General features: G+C 50.0%; 1 protein-coding gene across 2 annotated transcripts in view; it reads left to right on the top strand.

The window, feature by feature from the left end:
* The window catches only part of IFNGR2 (interferon gamma receptor 2), a 28491-nt gene extending 22635 nt beyond the window's left edge, over positions 1–5856 (top strand). For both annotated transcript variants that reach the window (XM_044251001.1, XM_044251002.1), the window contains 3 exons: positions 1811–1970; positions 2353–2510; positions 5176–5856. In XM_044251001.1, coding sequence (XP_044106936.1) covers positions 1811–1970; positions 2353–2510; positions 5176–5337 — 480 coding nt within the window. In that variant the 3' untranslated portion in view covers positions 5338–5856. The remainder of the gene's footprint in view (positions 1–1810; positions 1971–2352; positions 2511–5175) is intronic.
* The last annotated feature ends 6374 nt before the right edge of the window (positions 5857–12230 follow it).

Genomic DNA, 12230 nt, shown 5'->3' with positions numbered 1-12230 from the left:
GCAGTCGGTTAGGTGCCAGGCTCTTAGTTTGGGCTCAGGTCAGGATCTCTGGGTTGTAAGATTGAGCCCTAGTAGGGCTCCACGCTCAGTGGGGAAACTGCTTGCGATTCTCTCCATCTGCCTCTGCCCCTCCCCCTCCACACTTGCGTGCTCTCTCTCTTTCTCAAATAAATAAATAAAATCTTTTTAAAAATTGCTTTATGGGGCATCATAAGCAAAAATTTTTCTCCTCTGCCCTGGCAGGCCCTCAGCATTAAACAGAAGGAAGAAAAATCATCTATGGTCCTATGATTCCTAAGTAATGCGACTATTTTATATTTTTAAAAATAAGATGCTCTCTACATACTCATGAGTAATCTGCCGGTTTTCAGCCAACACTACAGCAGCTTCCTCTCCATGTCGCTGAGCATATGTTATACCACCGTTTCAAACGGCTGTGGCGTTTTTTCTGCTACATCTCAAAATAGGAAACCAGGGGTGCCTGGGTGGCTCAGTGGGTTAAAGCCTCTGCCTTCAGCTCAGGTCATGGTCTCAGGGTCCTGGGATCGAGCCCCGCATCGGGCTCTCTGCTCAGCAGGGAGCCTGCTTCCCTTCCTCTCTCTCTGCCTGACTCTCTGTCTACTTGTGATCTGTCTGTCAAATAAATAAATAAAATCTTTTTTAAAAAATAGGAAAGCAATCCCCTTATAAGAAATCCTATATGGCCATAATATATCTTTCCCTCTTTTCCCTGTGGGACAATGGCCACTTTGTGCAGGAGAGCAAGAAGCCATTGACTAGAGGGTTCCAGAGGGAGGGTGGCAGCAGCAGGGATAGGCTGAGGGGAGGAGACAGAATCCTCCAGAATCTGGGATCCAGCTGTGTCCCGATTACGTAACTCGCCAAGATCTTGTGGACCAAAACTCTGTAAGAGGCATCAGCACATTTCAGTTAAAACTAAAACCAGACTCGGAACGAAAAGAATGTTATTTCCCACCGTGATTTTTTTTTTCCTCTGTCCGTTGGCTAGCTTGAAGAATCTAGAATACATTAACCGTGAAGTAAGAAATAGTGATGCGCTAGTAAGAAAAAGTAGATGCGCTGGGCGTTGAGGCAATTTTATTATTTTTTTAAGATTTTATTTATGTATTTTAGAGAGAGAGAGAGAGTGCAGGAAGGGGGTGAGGGATGAGCTGACTCCCCCCGCTGAGCATGACTTGGGGCTCGAACTCACCACTCTGAGCTTATGACCTGAGTTGAAACCAAGAGCCGGATGTTTAATTGACTGAGCCACCCAGGCGCCCCATTTAAGGAGAAAATTTCATCCCAGACATGGGAGCCTGCTAAATTCCAGGGGCGGACCCTCCGTGGCCACGGCAGGCCCCCGAGACCTCACAGCCAGAAAGACAGCTCTGAAGTCCTCAGCATCTTTCTCCACACCGTTCACCACTTTCACACGTAAAATATGTCCACTGCAAACCAGTGACTCTTTCAAAACAGAATCTGGGTGGTTCATTTGGTAAAACAGCTGGCTTCAGCTCAGGTCATGATCCCAGCGCCCTGGGATCGAGTCCCACATCGGGCTCCTTGCTCAGCGGGGAGCCTATTTCTCCCTCTGCCTCTGCCTGCCTCTCTGCCTCCTTGTGATCCCTCTCTCTCTCTCTGTCAAATAAATAAATAAAATATTTAAATTTTTTAAAAAACGAAAGAATCTTTTTCTTTGGTGACGGTGTTCCCTGGGAATTTGAGGAAACACTGGCAAAGCTACAAGTGGCTCGACCACATCTCTCTGGGTCATTTTCATATGTTCCTGTTGGCGTTTTTTACGTAGGTTAAAGGTCCTTTCAAGAGCAACTCCATCGTGTTGGATGGCTTGAGACCCTTAAGAGAATACTGTTTACAAGTGAAGGCGCATCTCTTTCGCACATCCTGCAACACCTCTAGGCCCGGCCGCTTAAGCAACATAACTTGCTACGAAACAATGATGGATGGTAACACCTGCTTCCTTCGTCCTTTCTGAGCTGGGACCAGAATCCCTGAGTAGTGTAACCGGGGCTGGCTTACGAGGTGGAGGGCGGTGGCCGTGGGGAGACCCAGAGAGAAGGGGCGAGAAGCCAGCGCCTAAGTAGATGGAACCAGCTCGTGCTGAGATCTGCGACAGCGAGACCACACAGACGGCTAACACCGCCCGGTTTTAGGGTTGCTTTTACCAGTTATGCACTGAGTGCGCAAGGCTGGGCAGGGGAGGGACAGTGTGTGTCCATCTCAGGAGGACGTGGACACTATCAAAGCAGTTGGCAGTGAAGGCTGACCCGGTGTTTGTATCGTGTGCGGGATGGGCCTCTCGTTCACTCTTGTGTCGTCTTTTTTAAGCCACTACGAAGCTTCAACAAGTCATCCTCATCGCCGTGGGAGTCTTTCTGTCGCTGGCGGCGCTGGCGGGGGGCTGTTTCTTCCTGGTGCTGAGATACAAAGGCCTGGTGAAATACTGGTTTCACTCTCCGCCAAGCATCCCATCACAAATCGAAGAGGTACGTGTGCACACATCCAGGGGGTGACATGTCAGCCCTCTGCGGCCCCGTGGGAACGCCCAGGAGGCCGGCAGTGGACAAAGCCACGGACACAGAGTGTGGAGTTAGAAGTGGTTCAGGGCAGGGGCGCTGGGGGACTCCGTCGGTTGAGCGTCCGACTCCTCATCTCGGCTCAGGTCTTGATCTCACGGCTGTGAGTTCGAGCCCCACGCTGGGCTCCGCGCTGAGTGTGGAGCCTACTTGGAGGGGAAAAAAAAGTGGTACAGGGTTATTTGTACACCCGTGTTCATAGCAGCAATGTGCACAACCCCTAAATGCTGGAAGCAACCTAAGCTTCTGTCAGTGGATGAACGGATAAACACAGTGTGGTCTAGCCACACAATGGAATGTTATTCAGCCATTTAGGGGAAGGGGATTCTGACTCACGCAACAACACGGGTGAACCCTGAAGATACGACGCTAGGGGAAAAGGCCAGTCACAAAACGACAACTTCTGTGTGATTCCACTTCCGTGACGTCCTCAGAAGAGTCAGGCTCACAGAGACTGAGGCTCACAGAGTAGAGGGGTGGGCGCTGGGGTGTGGGTGGGGAGGGGGAAATGGGGCGTTAGCGTTTAATGGGGACAGAGTTCTAGTTTTGCAAAATTAAAACAGTTCCAGAGATGGTGGTGGGGCTTGTCCAACCGTGTGAATGTATTTTATACCACTTAAAAATGATAGTTCTGAATTCTAATAATGTATTTTACCACAACTTAAAACAATTTTTTAGAAGATTTTATTTATTTATTCATGAGAGACAGAGAGAGAGAGGCAGAGGGAGAAGCAGGCTCCCCATGGAGCAGGGAGCCCAATGCGGGACTCGAACCCAGGGCCCTGGGATCATGACCTGAGCCGAAGGCAGACATTTAACCATCTGAGCCACCCAGGTGCGCTAAAACAATTTTTTTAATGGCACGAAGTTGGTGGAAAAGGTGGCCTGGCATGGCCAAGAGATCGCCTGTGGAGAAAGCCTCCAGGATGTCTGGCAGAGGGTGAGAAGGCAGTGGAGACAGGGCTGTAGGGCGGGAGCTGTGCACTCAGAAGGATTCTAGAGGAAACGCACCCAGGGCTGTGGGTACAGAGCCGTCCACACCGAGAGCTCCCTGGATGTCACTAATATTCTGAAAGACCTGAGGGAGACAGGTGGACAGGGTCTCGTGGGAAGTCGCTTTCCTGCTCAGCATCCCCACCACCACCGCCGCCCAGGCTCTGTGAGGTGGCCCAGCCTTCTAGAAGCTGATGGAAATTTAAAAGCATTTGTCTCTGGAGGTTTATTAGCAGTAAAATCAGAGTAAAGGTACTGGAAACAGACTCTTTGTCTGTTACACCTAGAAGGAATAGGTGTTAGATAAGGTCCAAGTCTGTAGAGAAAGAGTAGTGCTTCTAGAAAAAGCTGGAGTCCTTATCTTCCTTCCTCCGTCATGAGGTATTTAAAGTACCCAGACAGAACTCAAATTACACGTGAAGTCTCCCACTAGAAAACTCCAGGCCGATTCCACTCACGTGAGGCCTCTAGAATAGTCTGCCTCATAGAAGCAGGAGTAGAATGTGGTTGCCGGGGGTGGGGGAGAGGGACGCAGGGGGATGCCGTTCAGTGACCATGAAGTTCCAGTTATGCGGGATGAGTAAGTTCTAGAGAGCTGCTCTGTGTCATCGTGCCTAGAGTCAGTAGTGCATTGTGCGTTTAGAAATTTTTTAAGAGGCTAGAACTCACGTTAAGTGTTACCACAAAAAAAAAAAAAAGAAAGAAAACAAAAACAAAAACAAAAGACCTTCCCTGGTTAATATTTCCACACAGTAACAGCCCTCAGTGGGCGTTGGCATCTTACCTGCTCGGATCTCTCTCACGGTAAAACCACCAGCAGGTCCCTGTGAGGTGAATTTACTACTAGCTGTTTCTTTGGGTCATGGGTGTAAAACAGACTTTCGGTTCACTTCCCTGGGAAAGTGTGAAAAATAGATATCAAAGGGCACTGAGGTTACACGAGAATAACGAATCAGGTTTCACTTATATTTTTGAGGTTTCAGAAGCGCTCAGGATTGGTTTATGCTCCTCTTTGTCGCTCATCAGCTCTGGGCTCGCTGTGTTTCGATGTCTGTCGGCCCGTCTGGCAGCGAGACGGGAGTTTCTCGGTCACGCAGCGGTGACATGATGGCTCAGCCTGGTGCTGAGGCCTGAGGGAAGGGGCAGGTGGGGCGCCATGAGGCCCCCTCCGTCTCTCCTTGCTTCTCTGCTTGGTGTGTGTCATGTGAGGTGGAAGTGACCGGTGGGTAGAGGGGCTGAGTTAGACACGGGCCAACTTTCCCTCTTTTCCCCCATGAGGGTTGAACTAGAGGCCCCTCGTCCTCCCCCACCGGAAAGTGAGAATCCTAGAGCCACTTCCGGGGAGAACAGGCCCCAAGCCTGCACCAGGGGCAGGAAGTCACAATGTGCTTTTCCCAAGGCACCGTGTGAGCTTGGTTGGCCCTGGGATTCCTGTTGAGGTGACTGTTGATGTGAGGGGCCTTCTTGTTTGAGAAGTGGCTTCGGTGGTGGTCAGAATGGGAAGGTACCAACTCAATCAGGTAGAAGGTCCGCCATTTGAACTGAGAAGCTAATGACGCTGTTGATTTTCAACCTTTTCAAGTATCTGAAGGACCCGAGCCAGCCTATCCTAGAGGCCCTGGACAAGGACACGTCACCAACAGATGATGCCTGGGACTTGGTGTCTGTTGTTGCATTTCCAGCAAAGGAGCAAGAAGATGTTCCCCAAAGCACTTTGACCCAAAACTCTGGTGCAGTCTGCTAGCCTGTGGGGTAAGGGCTCTGAGCCGAGGAAGCTGCTGATGTCCATGTCAGCACTTTATGGAATCCGGTCCTCCATTTTCCTGTCCCCAAAAGGCTCGTCAGTGCCTGTGAAGATGTAACGGGTCTCATGGGGGCGACAAGCTTATTGATTTTTTTCTTCAAACTAAGAGTTTTCTAATCATACGCGTTTTTAGAATAATTCTACAGATATGTCCCCGAAAGATTAAGATTTCTCTTAAACACTAAAAAGACATGTAATTATTTGTTAGCAAATGGGCGTCTGGCACGCCTCTGACACTTTCTCGTCAGCAGCCAGGACACGAGGTCCCCTCCTTGATGAAGCCCCTCGGGCAGACCATGTCACCTGTCCCAGCCTGCCCCAAGAAGGGACATTAAGTGGCCCTTCTTCATATCCAAACACCTGGCTTGAAATGTGATTAGCCCTGTAAATAGTTTCACAGAGATTAAGCCTTTTTTTCCCCCAAGTTAGGAATAAAAGACTATAATTAACTTTTTAAAAGTCAGTGTGAAGTTTCTGCTTTCCACTTCACTTTCTTGATTTTGGTCTTCATATTCTGCAAAGTTTCAACCATTTAAAATTCCTCTCTCTAAATTTCTGTTTTCTTAAGTAACACCCGGTAGAGGTCCCAAGGCCTCATGGTCACTCAGCGAGAACGGTTTCCATGTGTCCCCTGAGGCCCTCGGAGGGTATAAAGGGCACTTTCAGAAGCTGCATGAGCGCGTCACCCAGGATGACTCATGCATTGACCAAGACAGGGACTTGTAGGCAGTAAAGAGAATTTGCTACCGGTCAACGGTGACACCCACCGGGCATGTGCGTCTTCTGATCGTGTAAGTATCAACAGGTTCTGGATTAAAAATCCATTTCTGTGACTCTTAGCATTTAGGAAGCGGACGTGTAGTTGCTTGTCCCCCCACCCCCACCGGCACACACGTACACCCCCCCCCAAGTGATACACTTGCTGTAAGGTCTGCTTTCCAAAGAATCCCCTCCCAGCAGCCAAACCTCACTGGGGAGGGGAGGGAAGGAGTGACTACAAGAAGAAGAAGCTTCTAGCACTCATTGATGGGGTCACTTCTCTCTCTCATTCGGGGCCTGTGCCACTGGTGAGGAATGGGCCCTGGGGTTGAGCTTCTAAGCAAACGCTGCTCCCAGAGGCTGGCTGGGACCGGGCTCTCCGATGTTACTGTGTCGGAGGGGAGAGTGTGCCCTGACCCCACACCCGCTTCAGCATCCTAACTCGGTAAACACCCCGAGGAGGCCTGGGCCGGGCCTATAATCCAGAGGGGAAGGACAGGAATTAGTAGAGGGAGAGCCTCCTTTTCTATGTATCTTCCCCCAAGAAACACCTGGTTCTACTTTGTCACATGAAAAGCTAGTCAGTGGGATTCATACTTATACTCACTTGGGATTCAGTTTCTCTTCAAGCAAAGTACCTAACCATAAAATGAGTCAGAAGCAATCTTGTCCGTCAGCTACAACAAGGCAAACTGCAAGCCATTCGGCAAAGCCAGGCTGCTCCCCTCATTTGTAGTTAAAAATAGTTTTTACACCTTTAAACAGTTTGGGGGGGATCAAAAGAATAGTATTCCATCACACATGAAAAGTACATGGAATTTAAATTTCAGTGTCCACAATAGCCAAACTATGGAAAGAACCTAGATGTCCATCAACAGATGAATGGATAAAGATGATGTGGTGTATATATATACAGTGGAATATCATGCAGCCATCAAAAGAAATCTTGCCATTTGCAACAACGTGGATGGAACTAGAGGGCATTATGCTTAGCGAAATAAATCAATCAGAGAAAGACAATTATCATATGATCTCCCTGATATGAGGAAGTGGAGATGCAACATGGGTTTGGGGAGGGTAGGAGAAGAATAAATGAAACAAGATGGGATTGGGAAGGAGACAAACCATAAGAGACTCTTACTGTCACAAAACAAACTGAGGGTTGCCGGGGGAAGGGGGTCAGGGAGAGGGGTAGGGAGGGGGGTGGGGTTATGGACATTGGGGAGGGTATGTGCTATGGTGAGTGCTGTGAAGTGTGTAAACCTGGTGATTCACAGACCTGTACCCCTGGGGCTAATAATACATTATATGTTTATTTAAAATTTTTTAAATTAAAAAAAAAATTAAATTTCCGTGTCTGTAAATAAACTTTTACTGGAGCCCGGTGATGCTCATCATGGCTGGACCACTGCCGGCTGATTTTGCACAGCTCAGCAGAAGTGAGGAGGGCTACGGAGCCTAAAATATTTACTGTGTGGCCCTTCCCCAAGAGTATTTGATCCCCCTTGATCTCCACAGTGAACTGTTCACTGGACAGGAGAAAGCAGAACCATTCCATTACTTAAGTGTATACAAAGTCCCTGCAAGGAGCCGTCTGACGCTCCCACGGTATCCGGGAGAAGAGGGACTGAATTCTTGTCTGTATCCCATAAAGCCTGTAACCGACCCTGTCCTAGAGCGGGCTGGAGGCCGAGTTCAGGGGAGCCTGCAGCTCAGTGGAGGCCAGTGGGCCCTCTGCCAAAAATAGGGCACCCAGAGATGATGGGTTCGTTGGAACCAGATCCCCTGTGGCCTGTATTTGTGTGAATTAGACATCCGACTTTCAAGACATTTTGCACCAGGGATTTTCCAGTAAACCCCAGTGTCTGGTGTTCCTGCGCTGTGGATAGCGCCCCCTGGGGGCCCCACAGTGCCTGGCCGTGATGAGAAGCATGTATATATGTAAGGAGAGGGAAGGCTTATCATTTGCTACATACAAATGTACAGACAAATGTATATCCGTCCGCCCTGTCCCAGGGCCACCTACTTTCATTCGACTCCACATAATGCTGTTGGGAAACAAATCAGTTCGTTCTACTTGATTTATTAAGTTAATCTGTCCCCGCAGGCTACCTAAGTTAATTACAAAGGAGAAAAAGAGCAGCTAGACACCATCTCGAGCAGTTTCAATGACTGCTGATAGGGGTAATGACTCATAACAAATGTGGTTTCTGTCCTATTCCTGCCCCAAACGCATAACCTAGATTCGTGAGGAACACCCCGCCAACTTAAACTGACGGGCATCCTACAAAACGAGGCACTGGTCTGAAGTCTTCAAAAATGCTCAGTCACAAAAGACAACCCGAAGAATTGTTCGAGCTGAGGGCCCATAAGGGGACACACGAGCAGGAGCACCGCGTCCTCAGGGATTGGGTTCTGGAACCGGAAAACTCTCCTCTTCCTTTACTGTGAAGCACATAAACAGGGCAACCAGCAGCATTTGGATACAGTGCTTGTCCTGACCTTGGTGTTGTGTGTACTGTGGTTAGGACTTGGGGAAATGTACACAGAAATATTCAAAGACGAAAAGGCATCACACCTGCAGCATATTCTCAAACATCTCAGAAAAAAATATAGACTAAAGTAAATGCAGTAAAATGTTTATATTTGGAGAATCTGAAGGTTGTATAGGAATTCTCTAAGTTGGGGCGCCTGGGTGGCTCAGTTGGTGAAGCATCTGCCTTAGGCTCAGGTCATGATCCCAGGGTCCTGGGATCGAGTCCCACATTGGGCTCCTTGCTCAGCGGGGAGTCTGATTCTCCCTCAGTCTGCTGCTCCCCCTGCTTGTGTGCACTCTCTCTCTCTAATAAATAAAATCTTCTAAAATAAATAAATAATAAATCACATCTTTTAAAAAAAATTAAACAAAAATAAATTCACAACTTTCAGAATGGAGGGAAATACACTTACCATCATCCTGAACGCTTTTTGGCCCTTGGAACAGGTGCTTCCAAATCAAAGCCTGGTGCTCTCTGCACCATCCCTGAGCATCTGGAAGGTGCCCGCCACACCGTCTTGTAGAAACTGAAAATACCTTGAAGAGGCACCAATTATTATCTGAAACCCTATGTAAAACGACAGAAACTGTGTCTGAACCGCTGCAAAGACTTAAGCACAGGCAGGCTCGAAAAGAAACAAAAACCAGGAGTCCAGGCGGTTTTTCTTGAAGGTGGCACGCCACCTTGTGCCAAGAAACTAAAAAGCCATCGAAAGAGGAAGGAAACGTCCCTCCCTTCAGGCAAGGCTCTGCTGGAGAGGTTAAGGACCCACTTTTGGTGAGCACTTAACTGTTTCCAGGCACGAAGTTAGGCACCTGTTAGCATTCTTTCTGGCAAAGAGCACTTCCAAGGCCTGCAAACAGCTTTGGGGTCACAGAGCTAATACGGGGCGGGGCGGGGCCAGATTTAGGGAGGAGTAAACCAACTAAATATAAATGGTTCCCTAGGAACCCCAACTTCCAAACCAGTAATCTCTAGGGACAGTGTCACTGGAAATACTCCTCCTTTCTCTGTCCTCAACTCTTGGTTTCCTCTCAGGTTGTGATCTGGGGGTCGTGGGATCGAGCCCCACCTCAGGCTCCCGGCTCGAGGTGGAGTCTGCTTGTCCCTCCCTCTCTGCCCCTCCCCCCTCTTCACCTGCACGGGCTCATGCTCTCTCTCTCAAATAAATAAAAGAAAAAACTTCACAGAAGAAAAATGTTCTAGCCTGGTTCAGCCTGAGGGTTCCCAAGCCTTCTTTGGCCACGACGCCTGTTTTTCTCAAGAACACGGGTGCTGTGGGGCGGCTTGGGGAATGCGGGCTGAGGAAGAGCAGGGCCCCGCCCTTGGGAGCAAACTGCCTGAGCCATGACCGTGACCCCAATCCTGACCCCAGTCCGAGGGCAGGTTACCTAACCTCCCCAGCTAGAAGGGCCTACCTCCAAACCGAGCGCGAAATGAGAACACATGTAGGTCAGTGTTTGTTGGGGAAGGTCACTGATGGGGCGGCCTGTTGACTCGGGAGCTGGCCCCTAGCTCCTCACCCCCTCGCCGGTCCTTGGAAGGTGGGTTCCCCCAGAGGCTGCTCCAAGGACACGGCCTGGAGATGGGGATGCGGCGTTGAGAACATGTGTGCGCATCTGTGACTGCACCTGTGTAGGGCCCCTTGACCCCCTCTCAAGTTTCGGCATTAGGGCGGTGCGGGGATCCACTCATCGCGCTGATGCCCCCGAGGAGCCTCAGGCCTCGTAGGCAAGTTCCTTTGCTCATTAAACCTGCCATCTGGGGCGCCTGGGGGATTTAGCGGGCTAGGCAGCCAACTCTGGGTTTCAGATCAGGGCATGATGTCAGGGTGGTGGGATCGAGCCCCCAGGCAGGCTCTGCACTGAGAGGGGAGCCTGCCGGAGCTTCTCTCTCTCCCTCTGCCCCTCACCGTGCTCGTGTGCTCCAGCTCTCCTGCTCTAAAATAATTTTTAAAGATTTTTAAAATTTTATTATTTGATAGGTAGGCAGAGAGGCAGGCAGAGAGACAGGAGGAAGCAGGCTCCCCACCGAGCAGAGAGCCCGACGCAGGGCCCGATCCCAAGACCCTGAGATCACGACCTGAGCCAAAGGCAGAGGCTTTAACCCACTGAGCCACCCAGGCGCCCTCTCGCTAAAATAATTTTAACAAACCCTTGCCACCTAGCAGCCTGGAGTAGCCTCTTCTTCGGTGTGCCCTGGCCGTCTGAGTCCAGGGCCAGGGTGGGCGAGGCGGGTTTCAGATGCTACCTGCAGACGACCTTCTCGGTGCGTGTCAGCTCTCAGCGTGGAGCACGGACACATCCTGAAGAAGCAGGGCCTGGACTCGGGAGGCCAGCGGCAGGGCCCAGAGCGAGGAAGGACATGGGCCTTGAGAGGAATGAGGGTAGGAAGCGGACACGGTGCGGGAGGAACACGAGGGCAGCGGGCGCTCTGTCGCTACAGCGGATGTTCGTGATTTGGAGAAGGGATGTGTCGCTCTCCCATCATCCTCGGGACACTGTCAGGCCACTGGCCCACAGTGGAGTCCCCTGCCCGGTGTGATCCCTGCTGAGACTGACCCCAGCTGAGACGGAGCCCCAGGAGCTCTGCCCTTTTGTTGCTTCGACGCTCGTGCTGGGACCAAGGCCCTGTCCGCACTCGATTTGCCTCCACGTTCCTCCCGTTGCGGGGTCCTGCTGATGTCGCTGCAGGAACCAGCGCCGGAGCTGGGCGGAAGGGCTGCCCTGTGTCCCCCGGGGAGCTCGAGCAGGCTGGCTGGGCCTCCTGGAAAGACCACCAGGGACACAGAAGCTTCCTTGAGGCATGAGTGATAGTGCCTTCTGAGCTCAACGTTAACGAATGGGGGATATTAAATAAGGTGGTTTTCAACAGAGACATGTATGAAGCAAGGTTACATATTGATGGTTTGAGGAAAACTCGGCAGAGGCTAACCTAACCCTTATCTTCTCCAGCAGCCATCACCTGCTAATTCAGTGTTGGGAAGACTTCACAGAACCCCCTTTCTTGGGGTGCTTGGCTCAGTCAGTGAAGTGTCTGCCTTCGGCTCAGGTGATGATCCCAGGGTGCTGGGATCGAGCCCCGCATCAGGCTCTCTGCTCAGTGGGAAGCCTGCTTCCTCCTCTCTCTCTGCCTGCCTCTCTGCCTGCTTGTGATCTCTGTCAAATAAATAAAATCTTAAATTAAAAAAAGAAAGGAATGGGTTAGGAAAGCAAAAACTGCCACAGTTCCATCAAGGTGAAGACCTACTCCAGGATTAAATCAAGCCTGATTGTCCTCCATAACTCTTCAGAAAAGCACTGAACCTCTGTTACTCCAGGCTATTCCTTTGTCTTTCATCAAAGAAATAAAAGCAATCAACAGAGTAACTCAAACCATAATTTCTACTTCAAGTAGTTTCTACTTCAAATTTTCCTGTCTGAACAGATACAGTCATGAGACTGTTCTAACCTAAGTGCACACACAGTTAACCACAAAATGTGACTAACTGTTTAGAGAATAAAATTAGCATCAGATGTTTCTCCCTCAGGATTTAAT

The sequence above is a fragment of the Neovison vison genome, chromosome 6, assembly GCF_020171115.1.
Source record: "Neovison vison isolate M4711 chromosome 6, ASM_NN_V1, whole genome shotgun sequence".
NCBI classification, from domain to species: Eukaryota; Metazoa; Chordata; class Mammalia; order Carnivora; family Mustelidae; genus Neogale; species Neogale vison.
The sequence above is the reverse complement of the archived record's forward strand: the minus strand, read 5'-3'. Positions and strand labels throughout refer to the sequence as shown.